General features: G+C 55.3%; 1 protein-coding gene across 3 annotated transcripts in view; it reads right to left on the reverse strand.

The window, feature by feature from the left end:
- Nucleotides 1-24,972, reverse strand: part of ADARB2 (adenosine deaminase RNA specific B2 (inactive)) — a 414,677-nt gene that overhangs the window by 125,445 nt on the left and 264,260 nt on the right. For 2 of the 3 annotated variants that reach the window (XM_032425542.1, XM_032425544.1), the window contains exon 2: nt 1,050-1,136. The exons of the other annotated variant lie outside the window; for it this stretch is intronic. In XM_032425542.1, the coding sequence (XP_032281433.1) occupies nt 1,050-1,136 (87 nt within the window). The remainder of the gene's footprint in view (nt 1-1,049; nt 1,137-24,972) is intronic. 3 annotated transcript variants of the gene reach the window in all.

The raw sequence follows: 24,972 nt of genomic DNA on the forward strand, positions 1-24,972 counted from the left end.
TGAGGAGGGAGCCCCGAACGGGTGGCCCAGAGACCCGCGTTCTGATTTCTGTGGGGACTTTGTCCCCATCCCGCGCGGGGGGGTCTGCTCTGGTTCTGAGGCACCACGACTCTGTGACTTTGATTTGTGCAGTGACGTGGGCTCGTGCCCTCAGCCTCCAGTCCTGTTGCTGGCCGTGCGTCTTACTAGCCAACGGCAGGGTGGCCAGCACTCCAGTGCGGGTCCCCCCACCACGTGCCCTGGTCAGGGTCCTGGTGAGCTCCCGCAAGCTCCCCGCTCTGGGCAACGAGCACAGTCTGCACCATCTCACTGGGCGGAAGGTGACCCAGCTGTGAGGTAATACTGAAATGCAGGAGGGATCTGTGTGGTTTGGGGGTTGAGAGCGTGCTGGACACGTCCAGGAACCCCCCACACCAGCCCTGCCCCCCCAGGGGGCCCCTCCCTGGTCTCAGCAGGGGGACCAGCGTTTCCATCCCCGCACCACACTGCTTTGGGGCTTCCCCGGTTTCCTTCACGAGCCAGAAATGTTCCAACAGGCAGGCACCCGTCCAACTCTGTCCTTGTTAAATAGTTGTACAAACTGTGTTCATTTTCCTCTGTTCCTCCCCCCCTCACTCCCCCTGCCTCCCTTCCTCCCTCCCTTCCTTCCTTCCTTTTGAAGGGAAAAACAAAGGAAAGAGAGGAGAGGGGTTCAAGAAAACTGATTTTTCCCTACAATCTTTGGAGTTCTCAGTTACAGAGTCGCTGCTAGTATTTTCCTACTATCCAGATGGGGATGGGATTCCAGGTGGGGACGGGGTTCCAGGTAGGATAGGATTGTAGGTGAGGATGGTATTTCATGGCAGGGAAGAGATCCCTGGTGGGGACGGGATTCATGTTGGGGATGGGGTTCTGGGCGTGGAGGGACAGGAGCAGAGCCTCCTGCTCGGTGAAGCCCAAATAGTCCTCACCATCACCCCAAGGGTCTCAGTGTTTGGGGACAGTAGAGGACCCCCCCTGCTCATGGGGCCGGGACCCCCTCCACTCGACAGGGAAGGGAAACTGCTTACTTAGATTGTCTTCGTCCTCCGTGTTTGTGGCCCCGGGGCTTAAGTGCTTGAAGGGAGCGATGAAAGCTGACAACATGCTTACTTTGTCTGGAAAGAAAAGAAGAACAGGAAATGCACTTTTGACACCGAGTTTCAGAAAAACTCAATGCTTTCCTATGTTCTTATTACTGGGGGTTTGGACAAGGGAGTTTGAAAGCTCGTTTTGGTTTCAGCCACTTCATTCTGGTTCAGTCTTTTATTGAATTTCTGACAGCATTTTTATCAAACTCCTCTCTCCATTCAATTTTCAACTTTATGATTTCCATCTTTCTTCTTTTCTCATTTTTGGCATCTCCCCTCCTCTTGTTCTGTGTCCCTCAAAACTCAAAGCGATCGTCTCCAGGGCAAGAACCTTGCGTGAGCTCATAGGATGCTGGGTGGGGCAGAGCTGGGGACCCAGGGCATTTCACGGAGAAGAAGTGAAGCAAGTAAAAAAAAAAAAAAAAAAAAAAAAAAAAAAAAGCCATAATTAAATGAGAATCGTGCAGATAAAGCCAAGACCGTTTCTCCCCGTGAACAGAGAACTTGCTTTGTGGGCTTGAACAAGGATGTAGAAATCAGTCAGCGGGCAGCTGGGCAGTGGGAGAAGCGGCGGCGCACGAGGGAGGAAGGGGTGCGGGGGGGAGGCCCCCTCCGTCCCTCCCGCAAATGGGCGCGCGACGAAGCAGGGACAGGAGCCCGGGAGAGCGCCCTCCACTTACCCCGCTGAGGGGGAGTGAGGCAACACCTGTCCTGAGTCAGCCCGGGGTGGGCCACTGGACCCAGGGCAATGCCGCTCATGACCTACAGTCCCCGCAATCTCTCTCTTAAACGGAAAGATTGGGGAATTGTGGGATGGGAATGCACTTGGGAGACATTGAAAAAGGACTAATAAAGGGGCCAAAGGAAAAGCTCCTTTCTGTAGAGATTCCACCGACTGAATCCAACCTCAGAAGCTGGGAGCACTTGTCCACAGAGGAACCTATTCCAGGGCAGAGGAGAGCACGTCCAGGGACGGCACATGCAGCCCTCCCCGTTCTCGGATGCCCGCCTGTCCCCGTACATTTCCTGGTGGTTCTCGTGGCTGGCCTGGCCCGCGGGGACTGAGCTACTTTGCCACGGGACACTCCCCGCCTCCAGGAATCCGTTGGCACCAGAGGGCCGAGTCTTTGGTGGCTCCCATGCCATCGTCTGCTTCTGTCCTCGGGAAGGGGGACTGCTGACTCGTGGGGCTCCCTCTTTGCACACATCTGAGTGTGACTTTGTGTGAAAACCTCAGCTAGTGGTTTTATCTGCAGTTAGCCTTCAGGCGTTCAGACCCAGGCCTGAAATGTGCTCTTTTTCTTTCAATTCTGAGCCTGTTTTCTCTTTACCCAAGCTTTCCAGAGGCCAGGGGAGTTCACATTGAAATTCATTCAGGAGCCTATTAACAGCTGTTGTTTCCAGTAGGGACGGGCAATGATATAATGTTCACTCAGAGAGAGCAATAAATAACTCAAATATAAAATGCCTCTCTTTCTTCATTCTACGGAACGAGAAGAATAAGCCAGGGAGGGACTGGCTCTCCCAAACCCTCACAACCCAAGCTAATTTACTACAAGGGAATGAAATCTCTTGCTTGAGTTATAATTTCATTAAGGGCGCCCAATAATGTTACACAAGGAATGTGAAGCTCAAATGATTTAGTCTGGAGCATCTCAAAATGAAATTACATTTTTCTAATAAAGCAGGGCTACCAGCCAAACACCCACAAAAATACACCAAACCATTTCAGAGCTCACCTTAGCAAGACTGCAAAATATTTAAAGATTGTTTTAGATCCTCAAAGTTCTTGCTTTCTGGGGTTGCCAGATTTATCAAATAAAAACACCAGACACTGAGTTAGATAAACAGCAGATACTTATTTAGTATATATAAATCTCCAGCATTGTGTGGGGCACGCCTATACTGAAAAATTGTCCAGTCTATCTGAAATCCAGATTTAAGGCAAAGGACTTGAATAGACGTTTCGCGAGGGAAGGCATACAGACGGCCAGCAGACACACTCATCAGCAGGGCAGCGCAGATCAAAGCCGCACTGGGCCACCACCTCACACCCATCGAATGGCCGCCGTAAAGAAGCCAACTAGGCAGTGGGTGGTGAGGTTGTGCAGGGGTCGGCGTCCTTGTGCACCGACGGAGGGAGCGTGAAACCAGCATGTCCATGTCTGGGTCTACACCCAAAAGCATCGAAAGCAGGGTCTCACAGAGATACCTGCACACCCATGTTCACAGAAGCTAAAAGCAACCCGAGTGTCCACTGACAGATGAATGGACAACACAGTGTAGTGTATGCACACAATGGAATATTACCTAACATGGATGGACCCTGGGGCCATGATGCAGAGTGGAATAAGCCGGTCACTAGAGGACAAATACAGTGGGATCCACTTATCTGAGGTCCCCAGAGGAGTTAAATCCATAGACAGAGAAAATGCAATGGTGGGATCCAGGGGCTGGGGGATGAGGGGCCAGAGTTTCAGTTCGAGAAAATAAGAAAGTTCTGGATGGTGGTGATGGTTGCACAACAATCTAGTATAGTTGATGTGACTGTACTATATGCTTACAAATGGTCAATATGGCAAATTTTACCTTCTGTATGTTTCACCAAGATTTAATAAGTCACATTGAATGGGACGCTCGGTATTTTATCTGAACCCTACCTCTTTTATGCCCTAGCAGCTCCTTCAGCGTAGTGGAGTTTGGATTTCCCGCTCAAACACACCAACCCGCTCAGAACAGGACATCTCGGGAGCTGCCTGCCTGTTTGCTGGGTGAGCTCACCCGGCTCTCCAGTTGTTCGCCCACCATCACTGCCCCTGTACGAAGAGGAGGCTGGCTGCAGCCTTAGCACGTCATTAGGAAGGACGGCAAGGACTGCATTTTTGGTTTGGAAAAACTGCAACACAAATGATTGGCTGTCAGCGGCTTTGTTGGTGGCTGTCCCCTCATGCATGGTGTCCGCGTGGTGCTTCGCTGGGTTGGCTCCATCTGAGCACCCAGCTCGCGCTGTCCTCTGGTTCACCACAGTCCCGAGACTGGGCTTGTGCAGGTTCCTGATGGGAAATGGAGGCTGTGCTTCTACTCTACTCAATTCTGGACGTTTGGGGTATGCCGAGAGAAGCTGGCTCATGGAATTCCCCGCGCTCCTGGCTGCCCTCCACCCCCGTTGTCAAGTCTGGAGGAAGGAGAAGGTGTTTCTGTAGGGGAAGTATCTGGAAGGGGTGCTGGGCACACGCTGCACCAGCTGGAAACGGACCCCAGAGAGAGCAGGGGCCCTGGACTGGCCGTGGTGCTGGGTGCGCCCGGGGCTGCCCTGGATCCAGCCAAAAGTCACTTCCAGGGAAGGCCTGGTGGTCACCAGCATAGCACAGCATTCCTAACGCACCTCCTGAAGTGATCCAGGACATTTGCATCAGAAACCTCACTGCTCTTTGCAAAATAAATGGCCAGGGCCCCGTGGGAGTAATTTTGTGTATTTCCAGAGCATGTGGGAAGCACTTTCAGAGGGCAGAAGCTCTTCCCTGGAACCATGTGAGATCACATTCGTTGAGGATATTGATAACCAAGAACAAATACAATTTGGGAGTGGCCTAAAGACAGATAAGTAGGCCCGAGCGAAAAGGAGCATTTGGGAATAGAATCATACCTATATGATCAATCGATTTTCAATGAAGATCTCAAAGTAATATGATGGGGTGAAAGAAAAGTCTTATTGGGAAATAGTGTTGAAAGAACTCTACACTGGCTTGGGAAAAGTGAATTCTGAGCTCTACCTCATACCATACCTGAAAATTGTCACAAAATGGGTCATAAACCCAAACGTAAGAGCTGTAATGATAAAACTTGTGGAAGAAAATACGAAGATTTTCATAATGCTCACGGAGGCAGATTTCTTAGGATATAGAAGGCACTCATTGTAAAGAAATTAGTTTTCATCAAAATTAAAAATTTCAGCTCACTGAAATACACTGTTAAGAAAACAAAATGCAAGCCGCAGATTGGGATAATAGATTTATGATCAAGACAACTGATTTGTCTCCAGAATATAAGAACTCTGCCAACTTAATAATAAAGGGGAAAAAATCCAAATTTTAAAAAATGGGCAAAATACGTGAACAGAAACTCGACAAGGGAGAATATGCAGAAGCCAATAATAAGCACACCCGAAGTGCTCCACAGCATCGCCCATTAGGGAAACACAAATTAAGATCACAAGCCTGTCAGGGCACACCCACTGGAACAGCTAAAACTTTATCCATTACAGCTCAAAATTAGGAACATCCTGCATAGCCATCAACAGAAGAATGGTTACGTGAATTGTGCTACATTTATAGGATGGAAAACTATCAGCAATGAAGACAATTGAATATTAAAATATTAAAACATTAAAATATATTACAATATGGATGAATCTCGAAAACATTATGCTGAGCAAAAAAAAAAAAAAAAAATCTAGACACAAAAAAGAAGGTGCTAAGTAATTCCATTTATATGAAGTTCCCCAACAGGCGAACTGCTCTCTGGGGAGAGAAGTCGGGAGGGGGGCCTCCTGGGTCAGTTGCCGGCTATGGGCAGGCCCAGGGGGGTTCTTTCTGGAATGATGTGTTGCATGTGTGTACCTGTTTGTCACGGGCCATAGCACGTGCAGGATATGGTTCTCCATATGTAAATTACACTTAGTCATTTAAAAATATTAACGGATAAAAAGCGCGACTGGATGAGAAAATAAACGATGTGAAGCAAGCATCCAAGTATTGTTTCATATGAAAGGAAAAATGCAGGATGGCCGATGGTGAAGACAGGTGTCTACTAGGGAGCAGAGACGGTATGCAGTCCGGCCCGCGCACGCGCACAGGCCTTGTGGCTTTGTTTTTGCTTATTCTATAAATTGGAAAGCTCAAATATCTCTCAGAAGCTCTGCTGTGGCAACAAGTACACTCACTACCTCAAAGGGGAAGCCCTTTGGAGACGCCCCCGGATTCCCATCAGGACGAGCGCATGTCTGGAGAGCAGGGGAGAGCCGGCTGGGGGAGGGGAAGTGAGGGCCACAGCAGGTGCACGGGGAGCCCGGCACGCGCGCCGGGCCAGCCCACAGAGACTCTGCTTACCCACGGCGGTGGCACGAGGGGCTGAGCAGGGGTGCTGTTTTTTGGAGCCTGCTTTGTGAAGACGACGTTTGCCTTTTTACCAAGTAAGATGGAAATTTTAAAAAGTCCTCGGGTGCATGAGCCCCTGTCAGTTACCTGGAAAGTCTGTTCATGTGAAATAACAGGTTTGCTGGAACTTTTAATAAACCCCGTAATTGCTAAAACCTGGAAGGATTGGACCTGGTACTCTGCCTCCTTAAAAGCACTCAATATGTCACAGCCTAGGTTGTTTGTAAAAGGCGCGTGAATTGAGCACTTTGGCTCTGCCGTCATTTCAACAATTTAAAGTTTTGTACGACTCATGTCTGCCTCGTAGGCCACACTCAGGCCCATGTCCCGCACAGCCTCGCTCTCTGGGGCAGTTTTGTCCTTGGGGGAGAAGGTGACAGTTGGAAGCCACCGAACTCTGCTGGTGCCCCTGGGCCACGCACACCTCAGCCCCTCTCAAATCCCTTTCTCAGAGTCTCGTTTTGCCAAAACACGGTGTGACAGAAGGCCTCCCTCAAGCTGACCCACTTTGCTTGCCAGCCGTGTGTTCCGACCCAATGCAGGTACGTCTTCCTTTCGTGGATGTGGCTTCTAGCTAAACACAAACACACATCAGCCCGAACAGGTGGGCCACCCTGGGAAGCGAGGACGTAATTAACCTCTATGCACGCAGGAGGAAAGGGCTAAGGGTTTGGAGTAAAGGCAAAGAATTTTTCTCACGGAGTTTCAGGAACATGTATTTTAAACACTGTTTTCAAGCTGCTGTGCTAGGAAAAATACAAGGGAATTCAGGGTCTGCATGGAGTTTTGCAGCACATGAGAAGGTCTGATGCTCACAAGAGGATGAGGATCTCTTTTGGCAATTTCCACATGGATAATAATAGTCACAAGTGGCCTTGAATGGGTTCCAGTAAGCAGGCGGCCAGTGTGCGGTCAGTATGCCGCTCATTCGCTGTATGGGCTGAACTACGGCTTCCCCGAAAATGAGTGCTGGAGCCCTGACTCCCAGGGCCTCAGAAGGAGACTGTATTTGGAGACGGGGTCTTTAAAGAGGTGGCTAAGGTAAGATGAGGTCCCTAGTATGGACCCCAAGCCGGTCTGACTGGTGACTTATAAGAGGAGATCGGGACACAGACACGCACGGAGGGACGACCACGTGAGGACACGGGGAGGGGACGGCGTCTGCAGGCCCAGGAGAGAGGCCTCGGGAGACCCAGCCCTGCGCACGCCTGCACCTCGGGCTCCCAGCCCGCAGGACGCGAGGCAGTGAACTCTGGTGTGTGAGCCCCCAGGCTGGGGTGCTTTGGCAAGCCTGTGCTGACTAATATGTTCACTCAACACAGCTTTATTGAATGCAAGTAGTTGCACACCTAGTCCATGATTTCAAACTCTGGTGCCAAGAAGGACTAATGCAGGGAGACCGCTCATGGCCAGGGGATCTAGAAGTCAGGGGGAGGCATCCTTCGGGAGGTGACTGAGTGGCTGAGACCCAACAGGTAGCAGGAATGTGTCCCATGTATTGAACCAGGAGATCTGCTCCAGAGCCAGGAGACTCCTGCTGCAAGGATGAGTGTGGGATTGTCCCAGTTAGGGCGGGGAGGCCGCCCTGAGCAGAACGGGCGGCCCGTGCAAAGGCCCTGGGGAAGCGCACCAGCACCTCAGCCTCCGAAGCTGGGCAGCTCTGTCCAGGTGGCTCCCCATTACTGTGGGCATGGAACCCTGATTCTGAGTCGGGGCCCCAGGGACCAGAGGGCAGCAAACATGAAACCTCTGGATTGTGACAGATGCGCAGGAGGAAAGATCGGGGACACAGACAGATAGAGACACAGAGAGAGGAAGAAACAGGGAGAGAGAGATAGAGACAGGGATAGAGAGTCAGAGAGAGAGAGAGAGACAGAGAGAGATAGAGACAGAGAGAGATAGAGACAGGGAGAGAGAGATAGAGACAGGAAGAGAGAGACAGAGGGAGAGAGAGATAGAGACAGGGAGAGAGAGTCAGAGAGAGAGAGACGGGGAGAGAGACAGAGAGAGATAGAGACAGAGAGAGATAGAGACAGGGAGAGAGAGATAGAGACAGGGAGAGAGAGACAGAGAGAGAGAGACGGGGAGAGAGACAGAGAGAGATAGAGACAGAGAGAGATAGAGACAGAGAGATAGAGACAGAGAGAGAGACAGAGAGAGATAGAGACAGGGAGAGAGGCAGAGAGATAGAGACAGAGAGAGAGACAGAGAGAGAGACAGGAAGAAAGATATATAGAGAGAGACAGGAAAAAAGAGATAGAGAGAGAGATAGAGACAGGGAGAGAGAGAGAGAGACAGGGAGAGAGACAGAGAGACAGGGAGAGAGACAGAGATAGAGACAAGAAGAGATGGAGACAGGGAGAGAGACAGAGACAGATAGAGACGGAGAGAGAGACAGGAAGAAAGAGATAGAGATAGAGAGACAGGAAGAAAGAGATAGAGACAGAGAGATAGAGACAGGGAGAGAGAGAGAGAGACAGGGAGAGAGAGATAGAGACAGAGAGAGAAAGAGACAGAAAGAGAGATGGAGACAGAGAGAGAGAGCAGGACAGAGACAGAGACAGAGGGAGATAGAGACAAAGAGAGGACAGAGCCAGAGGCAGGAGCTCTCGTTTACGAGGAGTCTGAAGCCCAGCTCAGGTCCTCAGAGTCCTGCCGTGTGGGAGGGCCGCTACTGAGGGCGCGGCGGCCCGTTCAGCAGAGGTTCCTTCTCCTTCCCCTCCCCTGGATGGGCTCGGATCTTCTGAGATGGCAAACTTGTCAGGACAGGATCGGTCTCGTGGGGGGGCCTTGACCACAGAGTTGAGACTCTGCCTGAGATTCGCTGGGGGGTTGGGGGGGACAGAGTATGTTTAAAAGGAAAAAAAAATGGAAAAACCTCAATCATCCTTGCGGGTTTAGCCTTCAAGGAGTTGAGACTTCCAATGAGCTGGGGTCTCTGCCCGGCTGCCACAACCCCAGTGCCTCGGGGTGCTTTCTGGGGGGGACCCCATGCGCCGGGGCTGGACTGTGTGGTTGCTACGGGTAATGGAGGAGTAGGAGTGCTCTCATGCCTTAAAGACTTAGAGGAAGTCAGGGAACATACAACTCCTCGGTCCCTTCGCAAAGTGCCTGGACTCCCAGGAGGCAATCCCGAGGTGACGGTCACCGTGAGCCCCCGCCCGCCGTGGGGACCATTAGTACCCACACCCATGAGAACTCGATGTGCGGCTCTCAAGGAGTTGTAGGCTCAAGTCGGAGGCCTCTTGCGGACGCCGTCCCTTTCTCACGGTTGAATCCCCCAGGCCTGCCAGTCTGCTCCCAGACAGTTTCCCTCGGTCACAGCGCTGAGATGTCCCCGCGCCGTGTCCCCACCCCAGCCTAGGCCTTTAATCAGGCCCCGAGCACGGCGCTATGAACAGTCTGGCAGACCAGACAGACACTTCGGGCTTGACGTGTGTGCCACATTCCGGAAGCCTGGCTTATTTTTGGAAGCCGTGGAGAAAAAACAAGCCCGCACCAGATTGCTCTATGTGAATAACGGGCAAAGACACAGATGGTCCGACAAGTGATTGACGGACCAAGGTGACTCTCCGCCACAAAGGGTATTTAGAATTTAAATACATACGTGTAAAGGTGTGTGTTCACACTCCACTTGGAGAGACTCACAGCCTTCCAAGTTATCTGCCGAGGCACTCAGTGGCTTTGCAGAGTGTAGACATCATCTTCATTCTGTGGTCCGTCTGGGGGTGGGTGTGTGCAAGCGTGTGTGACATCATTCTCTACGGCAGCGTTCAGCCATCTCTTCTCTGCCCGACAACTAGTGGTTTCAGACCTAAAGGCCATCCAGCCTAGACGCGGTTCTTGCCGCCATCCGTGTTCGGGGCAGAGAGTCCACCCCAGTAACGGGTTTATGGTGAGGCAAGACTGCAGCTGCGATCTCAGACTCTGAGGGCAGAAGCCTGCGCTTCTTCCAAAAGATTCTCCTTCTGTGGGAACCAGTGAGGTCGGAGTTCATCAGAGGCCTCCCTTTCAGCGACGGCGAGCCAAGCGTGTCCGCCCCCCTGGCTCTGAGGAGCCGTGAGTATATGGGAAAGTCTACAAGAGACGACTGGACTGTGATTCTGGTCAGGAATTCTAGGAGATAAATATCTGGAGGTTGGAAATTCTCACGAAATAAAAATTTAATCCTACAGACCTGCGTAGGCTCCAAGGACTGTCGTTCGGGAGCCATGGACACAATGAGAGTATAACACTCTGTAAATGAGCAATAATCCTGCATTTCTTGTCCCTATGGACATGTTTCCCCTCTAAGTCCTTCTTCAACCTTGTTGGTTCCTTATGGGTCCTTGGGCTTCCTTTTTTCACATCCTCTGGCCTCCCTGCCCTCTTTTCTTTGGAAACATGCTAAACCAAAGTCCTTTTATTTTGCAATCTCACATTCTATTTTTCCATTTGATAAAAAGATTGCCCACATTAGTTTCCTCTGGCCAAGAGCATTCTCCACCTTTCCCACCTCCCAGCCTTCCTATGCTAGAGGCTTCCACCCTGAACCATTGCTTCTGCGAGTGAGCGAATGCTTCAGGGGCGTCCATCATGGACTCAAGGTCACCAGGTTTTCTGAGCATAGTCGTGCGTTTGTCAGGTGGTAACTACCCTGCCACAGAAATGCCGTGAGCCGCGCATTCGTGCTGGCTGATTGTGTCAGCTGGACCAGGCCCCGGGAGCCCCGGTATCTGGCCACACATGATTCTGATGTATCTGCGAGGGAGTTTCTCATTGAGACCAGCATTCGAATCAGAGGACTGAGTAGAGCAGAGTCCCCCCAGCAAGGGCCTCACCTAATCAGGCGAGGACCCGCACGGCCACATAGGTGGAGGGGGACTCTCCATCTGCCGGTGGCTGGGCTGGGACTGCCTCCTGGCTCACAGGCCTGCCCACCTGGCCCGGCTTCCCTGGGCCATAGACCTGCCAGCCATATCGCCATCTTGCATCCCCAGCTTGCAGGCACGAGACCATGGGCTCTCCGTGCCCCAGGATGGAGTGAGTCGGTTTCTTCTCATGTTTAATGTTCTGCGGGCTCTGTCCCTGTGAAGAACTCTGACTACTACGGCCCTGCCGCTCCTGCAATACAGCTCTTCTGTGCACACGCCCACAGCTCCGTAGAACCCGGACCGATAGCTGGACCTGTTGCCTCCTCTCCCCTCCCCAGCCACGGCCAGCCTCGTCCTGTCATGGAGCTTGTGGGGACGGGGCCTGTGGGGACGGGGTTTGCAGGGACGGGGTTTGTGGGGACGGGGCCTACGAGGATGGGGCCTGCGGGGACGGGGTTTTTGGGGACGGGGCCTGCGTGGACGGGGCTTGTGGGGACGGGGCTTGTGGGGACGGGGCCTGCGGGGATGGGGCCTGTGTGGACGGGGCCTGCGGGGATGGGGTTTGTGGGGATGGGGTTTGTGGGAACAGGGCCTGTGGGGACGGGGTTTGTGGGGACAGGGCCTGTGGGGACGGGGTATGTGGGGACGGGGCCTGCAGGGACGGGGCCTGTGGGGACAGGGCTTGCGGGACAGGCATGCACTTCTGAGTGTGCTGTCCGTGGCTATGGGTGGCAGCCAGCGTCCCTGCCATCTCTGCATGCCGGTGTGTGTTTCCCCATCCCAGTGGGGGCTCTGGGCTGTGAGCAGCATCCCCACCACGTCTTTGCTGGGGTCCCAGTAGGTCCCAGTCAGTCCAGCGTAATTATTACTAGCATTTGCTTGCTGACAGGTGTCCCCACTTGCATGATAGGGCATCGGCCATCCTACTTACAGACGAAGCACGCGGGTGGAGGCGGGTGGCCCGGAGGCAGCGGTGCCCCTTAACCCCTGACTGCCCCTCCACCGCGAGGGCTAGGTTTCTCCCTTCCTGCCAGACATCCTACCTGACTGCTGTAGACGCATTTCTGAGTCCATCTGCTCACAACTGGATGAGCGTGTCTGGACGGAAACTAGCAGTCCCAGGGTTCCTCTGACCCACTTGGCCTCCCACCCAGGCCTGGAGGCGCGAAAGCCCGGGGTCGCTGGGCTCACCTGCCCCGTCACGCTCCATGTGACCTGGTGCCCGGCCCACCGAGTGGGACCCGGCCGCCGCTGCGTCCCCGCCCTGCTCCCACCCTGTTCGCGTGCCCCCTTCTGCAGTGACCCCCAGCTGGCTCCCGGGTGAGGTCCTGCAGGGCCAGCAAGTGGGAGAACACACAGAAACTCGTGGTGTCGGCGGGCCTGAGTGGCTGGACAGGCAGGTGGGCGGCGGGTGGGACAGGAGCGCACCAGCCCCGAGGGCCCCGTTTCCCGAGCTTGGCTGTGAGGCCCAAGCTGGAGTGTGTGGCCCGGGCTCCTCAGGGAGGTGACCTTCTACGGAGCTTCCAAGGGGACGGCGCTCACGGAATGGAGGGTCCTTTCGGTCTTCAAGCAGGAGAGGCCTTTCTGAGGCCCCCCTCGGAGATCTCGCAGGACAGCTGACGAGGCCGTCCTGAAAGTGAAGTCTGACATGGAAGTCCGATTCCGCGGCCCTGGGAGTGACCGTGTGACCCCACACATCTCTTCCGTGCGTGATGCTGGTCACGGGCCTGACTGCACCCCACAGAACCCTGTGGAGGTTCTGGTGGTCATGTGAGGAGAGAGTGGGAGCTCACCACCCTCCGTGTGGCCTGTGTCCCGCCCCGTCTGCGTCTCCTCCAGTGTGTACCACCCCGGGGGTCAGCAGGCCGCCTGGGCAGGGTGTCGGGCCCCCATCCATCGACGAGCTGGGAGGTCGGCCCCGTCGCCTGACCTCCTTGGGTCCCTGTCCCCTTGTCTCTGACATGCAGGCACGTCCACCTACATGAGGGCTGTGGTTGAGACTGAGTGACACGCACGGGACACACCACGCGGTCCTGAGCAAGAACGCTCCCCCGATAGCCACCAGCTGTGACTGGTTCAGATGGGACGACAAAGTCAGAACATCTCCCAGGACACAGCTTCTTCGCCTTATTAGACATTTGGTGACTCTGGCATTCCTGAACTCAACTGGATCTAGCATGATTTTATTTTATTTTCTGATATTAGTTTTATTATTTGAGGTATTGAAGTGAGCTCATTTGAAAACCAGAAATAAGAGATCAGGGAACCTCCTGGCAGGCCCCCCGTCCTCACTGACTTTGCTAAGCCCTACGGTCCACACTCATGTCTTCCACGGTGTTTGAAATTTGGCTAATTTCTCATCTCTTCTATGAATCAGATATTCTAACAACCAAAAATAGAGGCCTGATCACATCCGCGATTGTTTAGAGAGCAGGTCAAAGTGTTAGTGTGTGAATCTGCAAGTCTGACCTTAATTTTTCGCTTTAGCATGGAGCCCCTGGCTGCTGTGTGTAAATGACATTTATTATTTCCAAGCTAACAGCTCGTCTGTTGCTGTGGCCCCGGGTGGGGTCATCTGTGCTCCTCGCGTGGGCTGGGGTCCCGTCCTGACGCACACTCAGGGCCACACGCCTAGCGCCCCGTTCCCTCCTGCCTCCGTGCCACGCTATCCTTGCATCGGGTGCTGCCCCAGACAGTCTAGGCCACGCAGACCCAGCCTGTTGTTCCTGGACTGCACCGCTCGCCCGGCCAGCAAAGAGCCGTGGAGTGCTCGCTGTGCCCCGAGCCGAGGACACCCCCGGAGCAGCCCAGAACAGTCTAGAAGTCCCCCTCGTTGACTTTCTGTGCAGGCTGGCTCACCGTGCTCAGGGCCGTGTGTCGTACTCACTTATGTGGCCTTCTCTCCTGCCTCGAGTGCAGACTCCCGCGGGCAGACGGCCTCTGAGTTCATGACAAGACCCTGCAGTTGGCAGACGAGACCGTCTCACAGGGTGGGCAGGCTACACGGAGCTTGAACGGAACTCCGGTCCTCACTGCCCCTCTCCCGTGCTCCTGGTTTTCGCGACACTGCGGCATTTCCCTCCGTGCTGACTGAGCTCCCGTCGAGGTTTGGGGTGTTCCAGCCCTGCTGTCGGGGTCTCGGCCTGTCCATGCCCCTGTCACGCTGCTCATGAACGCTCGGGTTGTGCTGCCTGGGGGCTCGTGCCTCAGACGGTAAACACCCACTCCCGTGCGTTCAGGGGTTCCGTGACACTATTTTGGGGGTGCGCCAGCCAGAACCAGCCGGGGCACAACCAACCAGGTAAGACTGACCCATGTCTGAGCTCAAGACCATAGGTGATATTTAACGAGAGAGAGAGAGAGAGGATGGGCCCGTGCTGCCCTCGGGGAGCACAGGGGAGGAGGCCCTGCAGGCCCCGCGTGGGCCGCCGGAGCTGGTGGGTGCTGGAGCCCCCACGCTCCTGTGTCTGGTTCTGGCCGGCCTTGAAGCCTGACTGATGAGGAAACCGAACAAGAGCTCCACTGCTCTGGGAAGGAGGAGAAAGTTCTGGAAGAGCACGAGGTGGGTTTGTGCCAGGCAGAGGGTGGCTGGAGGCGGGCTTGGGATGCTGCCCGGCCCCGCGCTTCTCCTTCCAGGGTGGGGGGGGAGCAGCAGGCCCTCTGGCACCCATGAGAACAGGCCCTTCCTTGAGTGCATCTGCCTCAGGGGCCATGCCTCCCACAGGCTCCTTTCAGGTGAGAGGCGTTTGCAGGACGAAACGCGCGGCTCCGTGGGCTAGGACTTTCTTATTACTTCTGGCGAACAGCGGAGAGAGTAGAAAGTGGTGTGGTGGATGGGATTTTCTGTAAGACGGGCAGCGTGTGTGTTGTTCTCTATTAGATTCCATGAAAATCAATCTGCAGCCTAGTTCAGTCTGGTAAAATTAGATCTAAAACTATTTAATTTTGTTTTGGGAGTGTTTTCCCATCAGATGCCTGGCCTGAGGACACACGGGGATAAAGTACCTTGAGTTCTTACCAGCTCTGTGTGCCTCCGTGATCACGTGTTTGCTGCTCCATGGCTCCCGCGCCCGGGACAAGATGCAAGCCCCCCCGTTACCGAGAGTCTCGTTGTTCATGCTCCTGTTTTGCACTCCACGTGGTTTGGTAACAAGAGGTGGTAAACGAATGTTTTTAGTTTGCCTGAGCATGCGTGTTTGTGTGTTTGGGGCCAGACCGTCCGAAGGGCTGGCCGCTCTGAGGGGGCGTGTTCGGGAGGCACTGTGCCAGGCTGAGTCTGCTCCCGCCTGGCCGGCACATGAAGCCGGGGGGTGGGGGGGTCCCGAATTGTTGCTTCTTCATCTGGAAACTTCTCCATTTTGGGGCTCTGGCGAGAATGGAAGCATCTGAGAGTTGCAAGAACACCTGGCCAGGGCACTCAGCATCACCTTTATTTGGCAATGCCATTGTTAAACGTAGCGTTACACTTGGCAAGGATCCCGTGCCTTCCCAGGGCTTCTGAGCCCCAGGGCACTGCTCTCCGGTTACCGGGCAGGGAAGACGCCCCTGGGAGGCGAGGCACCTGCAGGGGTTGGAGGGGAGGTGGCACGGGGGCCGGGCCTTGGTCCTCCAGTTTCAGCTTTCCAACATTGTAGGGACTAGCGGCACTGTGCCCGCAGGCGCCAGGAGGGTTTGCAGCCTCAGCACTAACGGCCGGGGCTGCAGGGGGCCATACCACACCATCCGCGCAGCGGCATGTCCACGCAGGTTGGTCTTACTCCCGATCCTAGGAGACAGGCCTGTCAAGCGCTGCACTTGGCACCTCCCTGCATCATCCCTAACTTTCCCTCACATCCAGGAGGAAAGTCAGGTGCAGAGAGGTGGCTCGGCCGCGCAGGTGGGTGTGGGCCGCTGGGGACCCCCTGTCTGTGCGCCTCAGACCCCTTCTTGACACAGCCAACCCCGGTCTGCTGGAACTGCTGCGTTCTTAAGACCAGACTAAACTTTAAACCATGATGGGCATCCTTGCCAACAAATATTTCCATGAGCAAATCCACTTGAGGAATGCTAAGTTCTATAAAAGTAAGCAGCTTTCTCTACCGAAGGGCTTCTGGGAGCCTCTACCGTGCAGTGCGCTAGAATATAACCTGAACATCTTCGCAATGGAGCAAGCAAACAGCGTTTCTCATGACCTCAGAGCATGTTCTTCACAGCATCTCATGGAGCTTCTCTTCCATGAGATAGAACGTGAGAAATCCTGACAGATGGGGCTCTGGGAGGCCTCGCCAATGTCTCAGGCACAGCCCTGCAGATATTCCCGAGTAGCGCCGTGAAAACCTCCAGTCAGCTGTGGACCTCTGAGCTGCGGGCTGGGGGGAGGGAGCCCGCCCCACTTGGTATTTGATATGAAAGTCCGTGCATTTGTGCAGAGGTCTGGCTTAGTCAGGGAAGGGTGTATCTACCGTCTTATTTTTGCATGGTTCACTCATCCGTAGTCATGTGGTGTACATCTGTTGAGAGCCTACTATGTGCAAGGCGCTGTCTTTGCCATGGAGAGTCCGCAGAGAACAGGCGAGTGTCCTTGTCCCTCCCCTGGGACTTACATACCTGTGTCAGCAGCCGTGTCCCCCAGCAGCCGTGCCATGCGGGTTTTGCTCCAAAACTAAGTACCCACACATGCCTGACAGCTACTCTAGTCCTGTGGTGTCCAGCACGTCTAACCCTGGGGTATAACGCATATCATCATTTGCACACTTGTGCTGGGATCGCCTGCAACTGAGGAAGGAGCTCACCCCCAGAGTCGGACGTGGGTCCCCCGTGTCGGTGCAAGGTTCATCTTTCTTTGCCACTTAGCACCTATTTCCTTCCAGCAAACAAAACCCCCACTTCCTTGGGGGACACTGTTCCTGACTCCCAGACTCCTGGTTGGGTGAGGCCACCCCTCTCTCAGCTCTGATGGTCTCTGATGGGCCTGATCCACAGAACCCCCCCATCCCGGCCGGAATGGAGGACAGGGTTTGCAGGGCCCAGTGCAGAATAAAAGTGTGGGCTGCAACTAGATGAAAGCATGATGAATTTCAAGATGGTCACGGCAGAGCATTACGCCAAAGGCGGGGGCTGTTCCTGGTGTGGGCACCTGGTTCCATTGGGGCTGACCAGAGGGAGACCCAGGTCTCCCGTCTCTGATGGGCAAGAGTGGCCCCCTCCTGCTGAATTTAAGGTGAGATTGTGAGTCTGGAGCTGACACCCTGCAACCGTAGGAAAGCTGGGACCTGCAGGTCACTGTGCGTGGCTCACGTGGAAGGAAGGGGGTTGGGGACAGAGTGAGACGGGTCCGAATTCTGCCAATGGACCCTGACTCCAGCCCGGCCACCAACTCGTCAGTCCCAGGAGCCACGACTGGGTTTTCTGACCCATGCAACCAAATACATCCCAGCCTACGCAAACACTCAGGACTAACATAGTTACACGCTTTCTGTTGGCTTTGGCTCATTTGTGAGATGGAAATCATTACCATGTCCCAAAGACAAGCAGATGCGGAAGCGCTCTGCCCGGTCAGTTGGTAGAATGCCCGTGCCTGCACTGTTCTCCCGGCAGGAGAAGCGTCGGCTTGTCCGTGTCCGTGTGAGGGAAGGACCTTGTCTGCGTCATCACTCACCCCCACCTGTGGCAGGTGACGGCTGGAACCCCAGTTGGGGGTGCAGGAATAATTGCTGCACTTGGCTACTGTCCTTGAAATTGTGATTCTGTTTTAAGAGAACTTTTTGCTACCGTAGCCGCCACGTTCACCTGCCGGAGTGAGGAGACGTGGCTGGCTGCTCGCTCTGAGGACCCCGGGCGCCACAGAAAGGCGCTGTTCTAGGGACACACAGCTGAGCCCTCCCCACGTCAGCCAGCCCCCAGGCGACCCAGGCACCTTCCCTCTCTGACGCCAGTGCTTCTAATTCCGTGCAGCATTTGGGGCGTGGCCCTCCCTGGGCCCCCAAAGTGCCCTCGGTACGCCTGTCGGCCACAGGTTTGGCCTGGGCCTGGCTCACGCGGTGCCTGATGCCCTGGCAGGCGGGGGTTAGCTCGCACCGTGTCCCTGGGCATGTTGGTAGGGCTGCGGCCTCCGTGCTCAGGGGGAGCGGGGCTGTGACCCCGTTCCCATGAGCTGGGGTGCTGGGGGCGCTCAGGGCTCACAGAAAGCCGGAGGCGTGAGCCTCTTCTCCAAAGCGTGGAAGCCCGAGGCTGTCTGGGAGGAGAAGTACCGTTTAGCCAATGAGCTCGTGCCTGGTGTCTTTTGATGACAGGTTCTAGGTGCCCTACATCTTATTTAATTAAAGCGTTAGCTTTTCGGTCTCAAAGGGGGGGATAGGAGGCGGTCTTGTCTTTGAACTGAGGAACGTGTTTCCAGGGGCTGCCTCTGAGCGTGGCTGTGCAGAGAGAGCGGCAGCTCGGGCCAAGTTGTGTTTGAAAGGTTCCCGTGGAGAGAGCTCAGCTGAAGAGCCCTCCTCGGGGCCTGTCAAGCTCCTGGGGACACATTTCTCTGTGTGTCTCGAAGGCCCTGCCTTGCTGTGACGCGCATCAGGAACGATAATGGGGGCCGTGCGTCTGGGTCCCCCAGCGGTGAGCTGACAGCCGGTCCTTGAGTGTCAGGATGGCCAGCAACTCTGCAAACACTGAGCCGCTCATTTGCTGGGCTGTTGTTGCTCTGCTGGCATTTTGCAGTGTCCCCAGGGCCTGGTGTGTCAGAGTGGGCCGGGCCACCGACGGCACCCTGCGTGGGGGACTCGGGCAGCCCTGGCTGCACTCCTATTGCCTGTGCGTTTAGGGAAAACGCATCCTTCTGTAACTCAGCAATCTCTTTTTTAAGTGCCCACAGGGGAGGGCTCAGCGGGCAGTGCACGGTCCCTGTGCAACCCCTCTCGGGCCTTACCGGGAGTCACCCGAGGCTGCCGCAACCGGCGTGCAGGCTCCGGAGCCCAGGGAGCCTCGTGTTGCTTCACTAACACCCGAGGACCCAGAGGCATGCCGACCAGACCCCCAAAGGCAAAGTGATGAGTAGCTGTTTTGAAATCCTTGAAATGAAAACTGGAACTAAAGGTATGAGGACCATCTTTCTCGTCTCCAAGGAAGTGCTGGGCTGATTTTTTATCAGTTCTTTTAGTTTAAATTGTTTAAAAATACGTGGCTTGTTTAAGCAGCAGAATGCTTTTCTCTTTTTGTCCAAATTAAATCTCAGGTCTTAGAAGCTTCGTATATAAGTCAGGGACGCTGAGCCTGCATCCTTGCCTCCTCCATCCCTTGGGGAGCACTCCCACCCAGAGCCCTCGGACGACCTGGGGCACCGTGGAGGCAGAAGGGGGCCAGGGAGAAGCCCAGCTGAGGACGCACACTGCACACCCCTCACTGCGTTCCGAGCCCGTAGCAGGCGCGCTCAGTAATAGTGAATATTTGTCGCATATTGACTGTGTCAGGAACAAAGTGGAAAGCATCAGTTTTCATGTATTTCCTCAACTAATGCTCATGACGGTCTTGAGTTTATCATTATCCTCCTTTCATCAGTAAGAAAGCCGAGGCTTGGAGGAAGTACGGGGTTTGCTCGCGTCCAGGCTGAGCCACAGGCGTGCCCGGCTGGCACAGGCCTCCACAGAGGTCCCGTCACCAGGCGGGCGGCCTCAAGTCAGTGTCTCTGGGGGGATGCACGGCCACGTGCCCACGTGTTCCTGAGCAGGTTGCAGCCTCCGAGAAGCCATGCCCCGACGTGAGCCTGTTTGTTAGACCCCTGCTTACAGACGCTGATCACAACTGTTCTTTTTTTTAAATTTTATTTTATTATGTTATGTTAGTCGCCATACATCACATCATTAGTTTTTGATTTGGTGATCCACGATCCATTGTTTTCGTATAACACCCAGTGCTCCATGCAGTACGTGCCCTCCTTAATACCCATCACCGGGTTAACCCAGCCCCCAACGCCCCCCCTTCTAAAACCCTCAGTTTGTTTCTCAGAGTCCATAGTCTCTCATGGTTCATCTCGCCCTCTGATTTCCCCCCCTTCATTTTTCCCTTCCTTCTTCTAATGTCCTCCATGCTATTCCTTATGTTCCACAAATAAGTGAAACCATATGATAATTGACTTTGTCTGCTTGACTTATTTCACTTAGCATAATCTCCTCCAGCTCCATCCATGTTGATGTAAAAGTTGGGTATTCATCCTTTCTGATGGCTGAGTAATATTCCATTGTATATATGGACCACATCTTCTTTATCCATTCATCTGTTGAAGGGCATCTTGGCTCCTTCCACAGTTTGGCACTCCTGGGTATTTACCCCAAAGACACAACTGTTCTTTTCAAAACTGCCTGCCTCCGGACAGGCATAGACCTGTGTCTCGATGAATGGGGTGAGGGGTGCTCCAGGTCCTGGGACCCGCCATGTCTCCCGTCCGGGTACTCACACCGCGGACCTAATGGGCTCCTTTGGAGGCTCGGACACGGGGCTGACAGACACACACTGCCCTCAGGACACTGCAGCCAGACCAGCTTCCTCTCAGACCTGCAGGTGCAGGTACCCGCATGGCTGTGCGGACGGAGGTAGGAGGGAGGGTGGGGGCGCCCTTCGCAGGAGAGGTGAGGTGAGGCGAGGGCGACTGGAATGGACGATGATCATCTTCCAACAGGATCCCTTTCTTCTTCTGCATCTCCGCAGCCTCCCTGCACGGACACTGTGGCCTCCTGCAAACGCACGTGGTCTTGACTTCTTCCCAGTGGACCAAGGGTCTTTCAAACTCTGGAGAAACTGTCAGATCGTCTGACTTTGGGCCATGTTGATGCGGGTGCTGGGAAGCAAGGACGGGCCCAGGGGACAGCAGATAAACGGCTATGTCCGGCCTTCCTGCTTGTCGGACACAGAGCTCTGGGACGGCCTGGGGCCCCTGCTGGGGTCAGTCCAGGGCTCCTGGGCTCCTGAGCTTGAGTGCGGATCTGCAGCCCCATCTGCCCAACTCACCAGCCCTGCCCCGGGGTTTGTCGTGTGGACAGAGGATGACAGAGGGAGGAGGGCGGGGGTAGGGGAGCCCTGCAGGTGGGATGGCTCTCCGGTGCCCTGGAGGATCCCACGCTGGCCTCAGACCTGCGGTGAGGCCCGTCCCCTGTGCTGCTGCTTGCACCGCAGAGCCCTTGAGCTTCAGACCTCGCCGTAAATTAAATGTGTTGTTTTACACAAGCACTTACACAGCCCACTAAGTACGCTAACAGGCCCTGAGCCCCGCCAGGGACACCGGCCCAGCGCTGGCCTCAGGCCCTCGAGTACAGCCGCTAGGAAGCCGGCCACGGCTGCGGGGCCCTCGGCACCTGTCCTGTACCCCCAGGAAGGGGAGCCGGGCTGCCAGGCCCGGGGGTCCCGTGGAGATTTCACGGCTGGTCGGGAGGAGGCCGTGTGCAGCTGTGGGGCCCTGGATTCGCCTCGGCCCCTCGGCCTTCCATCGTGGACTGACTGTGCCCGCCACGGGGCTGGGCCAGGGAGGGGACCCACCAGTCCGAGCGAGAGTCTCAGCTCCCGACGCTGTGGCCTGGCCTTCCCGTCAGACTGCTGAGGTCAGCCCCACTGTTGTCCTGCTTGCCCTCCGGGTGCGGCCTTGCTGGGCCCGTGAGCAGTTGGGTCCTGGCGTGGGGCGAGTGGGGGCGCTGCCAGGGCATCCTGGAGAGCGTGTCCACCTGGACCCTCACAGTCTCAAGCCGCAGCGGCTTGTCCCTCCTCAGCTCCTGCAGTGGCCATGATCCCCAGGGACACGGAGACGTGAGTGGGCCTCGAGCAGCAAGCCCCTGTTGTCAGGACGCCGGGGGCTGTGAATCTGCTCGGGCGCGGCCTTGAAGACCCGATGGCCACCAGCCCCATGGCCTCCGCGGGGTCTGGTTCCGAGCGAGCAGGAAGGAGTGCCCAGTGACTGCAGGCAGCTCTCACGTCTGCACGCGGCCTTGTCCTCCGGCAGGGCTCCTGCCTCGGCTGACGTCCAGCCGCGTGGGAGTGAGTTCTCAGCTGCGGCCCAGCTCGCAGGCCCATGCCCGTCGGGATCGCTGGCACCCCCTGGCCCTCCCCGCTGTCCTTCCCACTCTGGGCCGCCGGGCTGCTGAGCTCAGGGGTGCCTGGGAGGCTCCGGGGGGACAGAGCCCTCGCCGCTTTGAGCATCCCTGGGCTGTGGTCACTGGCCTCTCTCCACCAGCCACTCCCTCTTCCTGGCTCTCCAGGCAGGGGAGGGGAATCAGGAAGAACCAGTGCTTCCAGATTTCTCTATTTTCCTAAATCTTACCTGACTGACATGTGGACCCAACATTTCTTGAACCCAAAGCCAGGAATTCAACACTTTCTCCTCTGCTGTCTGCCAGGATGGCTTCCCAAAGCTACGGGCCCCTCAGGTCCAGTCCTGGGCCCACCGATTCCCTCGTCTGGACATTCGGGGTCAGTCCTACGCAGAGGCTGCTGACCAAGGCTGAGACAGTGCCAGTGTATACAGTAAGTGCCACCTAAGTGCTTGATAAACCCAATTCTGCAGCAAAAGCTAATCTCTGTTCTTCCGCACTCAATCGAAATTTGGAAGCTATCGCCTTATGGCCATCACTACAGATTTCTGAACACAAAGACTCCAAAACTTCTATTTTAAACAACCTTTTCCTGGAACAGACGTGAAAAAGCTACAGAAGTGATCCCTCAGCCTGATGGCATCCGAGGGCGGCCGAACCGTGACTTCTTTTTTGCTCTGGTCGAGTTACCAGGAACGTTGAGGACGGCACTTAGTCCCTGAGATCTTGTCAGGGACCCTCGGGTAGACGTTTTGCAGTGAGGGGGACAATCGAGACGTGTGGACACTGTCGAGAGCCATCCCTCAGCGTGAGCCCCCAATGGGCCTGCACCCACAGAGGCAGCCTGCAAGCCCAGGGGAGGGGCTCCCTTCGGGGGTGGCTCTCAGTCTTTAAGAAAGTCACAAAACACTCTGAAGAGCTGGACTTCTCTGGTCTGTTTCCCGTGTGACCTCATGTGTTTACCAAAAAGGGCGGCCAGGAACGTTTGCTGACAAAGGCACTTTAAAACTCTATACTAGACCTAGGCGATCAGGAAGGGCGTGGACAGGGGCATGCAGTGTAGACCTGGGCGAGCAGGAAGGGCGTGGATGGGGCGTGCAGTGTAGACCTGGGCGAGCAGGAAGAGCGTGGATGGGGCGTGCAGTGTAGACCTGGGCGAGCAGGTAGGGTGTGGACAGGGGCATGCAGTGTAGACCTGGGCGAGCAGGTAGGGTGTGGACAGGGGCATGCAGTGTAGACCTGGGCGAGCAGGAAGGGCGTGGATGGGGCATGCAGTGTAGACCTGGGCGAGCAGGAAGAGCGTGGACAAGGGCGTGCAGCGTAGACCTGGGCGAGTAGGAAGGGCGTGGATGGGGGCGTGTATACAGCGTAGACCTGGGCGAGCAGGAAGGGTGTGGATGGAGCGTGCAGTGTAGACCTGGGCGATCAGGAAGGGCGTGGACGGGGGTGTGCAGTGTAGACCTGGGCGAGCAGGAAGGGCGTGGATGGGGCATGCAGAGTAGACCTGGGCGAGCAGGAGGTGTCATTTTCTGGGACTCCAAGGCACTCTGCTAAGTGCTTTGCATCCATTAGTTGCAATGAAAGACAGATACCATCATCATTCCTCTTTTGCAGGTAAGCAAACGGAGGCCCAGAGGGATTGGTGGTTTCTCTAAAATCATAGCCAAAGAGATAGACGTGGGGTTTGCGCCCTGGTTGCCTGACGCCTGGATATGAGTCTGTGATCCCATTCATTTGCCTGCTCATTCAGGGCTTTTGCTTCGTAGGTGGGTTTCTCCTGCTGGAGTCTGCAGGAGCTGGAATTGCTCCCCCATCACAGTCCTCCGCAGTGGGAGCGGGGGGTGCAGCCCCTCTGGGCTCCAGTGCACCTCCCTGACCTTGACTTGGCCTCAGCAGGGTGTGCTGTACCTGCTGCCTCTTGTTCTCAGCTCGACATTTAACGAGGTCACCGGAGCTCAGCTAATACCTGCGCAGTGAACAACTGAATGCATTCATTAGTGCAAGTGCTGTGTGCCCTCAGGGAGGGACACGAGGTTATGCAGGGGGGCGTAGAGCAGGGCAGGCACGGGCAGGCAGGCTATCGGATGCACGTTTTCTTTCCAGATTAAAATGCTTGGCATTTTTAAAGAAGGAACGCCTTAAAAATCATACCAAGGGTCTTGAGCTCTGTGCTGAAGGGGAAGCCTGTGATGTTTGTAGGACGGATTTGGAGTAGAGTTCCAGGCCGCCCTTTACTAGCTGAGCAGCCTTGGTTTGGTCACAGAGCATCTCTGAGCTGGTCTCATCTGGGAATCGCGGCTTCACGTGGTACCTCCACCTGTCGTGGGGGCTCAGGGAAGGTTTGTAAGCTGACGAGCCTCGTACGACATTTAGGATCCCACGGTCAGGGCAGTGCGGTTCTGTTCAACAATCCCGGGTTGGGCGAACATTCCTCAGCATTTCAGGCCTGCTGTGAGAATCTGTGAAGCTCCAGGGAAAGTTCCGGATTCAGCCTCAGGGCTCACGCCTAAAATAAATCAAGGCCTTCTCCTTGGTTTTGTTCTTGTCCCCGTTTTGTCTGTACCTGCCTTTCTCAGGGCCTCGGTGGCTGGCTCTCTGGCAGAGTGCTCGGCCAGGGCCGGTCCATCCGGCTGGGACCCCATGAGGCATGAGGTGCTCAGGAGAAGTGCTACCAATGTCACCTCATCGAGGTGTGAACACACACACTGGACACAGAAAGAGAACTCATCTGCGGTAAAGAGCAGTTCTCTAAAGCGTCTACTGTAGTGAGTAAATTAGTTCCGCCTCGCGCCCCACGTAGACTCGAGAATAG

This window comes from Phoca vitulina, unplaced genomic scaffold, assembly GCF_004348235.1.
Source record: "Phoca vitulina isolate PV1807 unplaced genomic scaffold, GSC_HSeal_1.0 scaffold33, whole genome shotgun sequence".
Classification (NCBI taxonomy): Eukaryota; Metazoa; Chordata; class Mammalia; order Carnivora; family Phocidae; genus Phoca; species Phoca vitulina.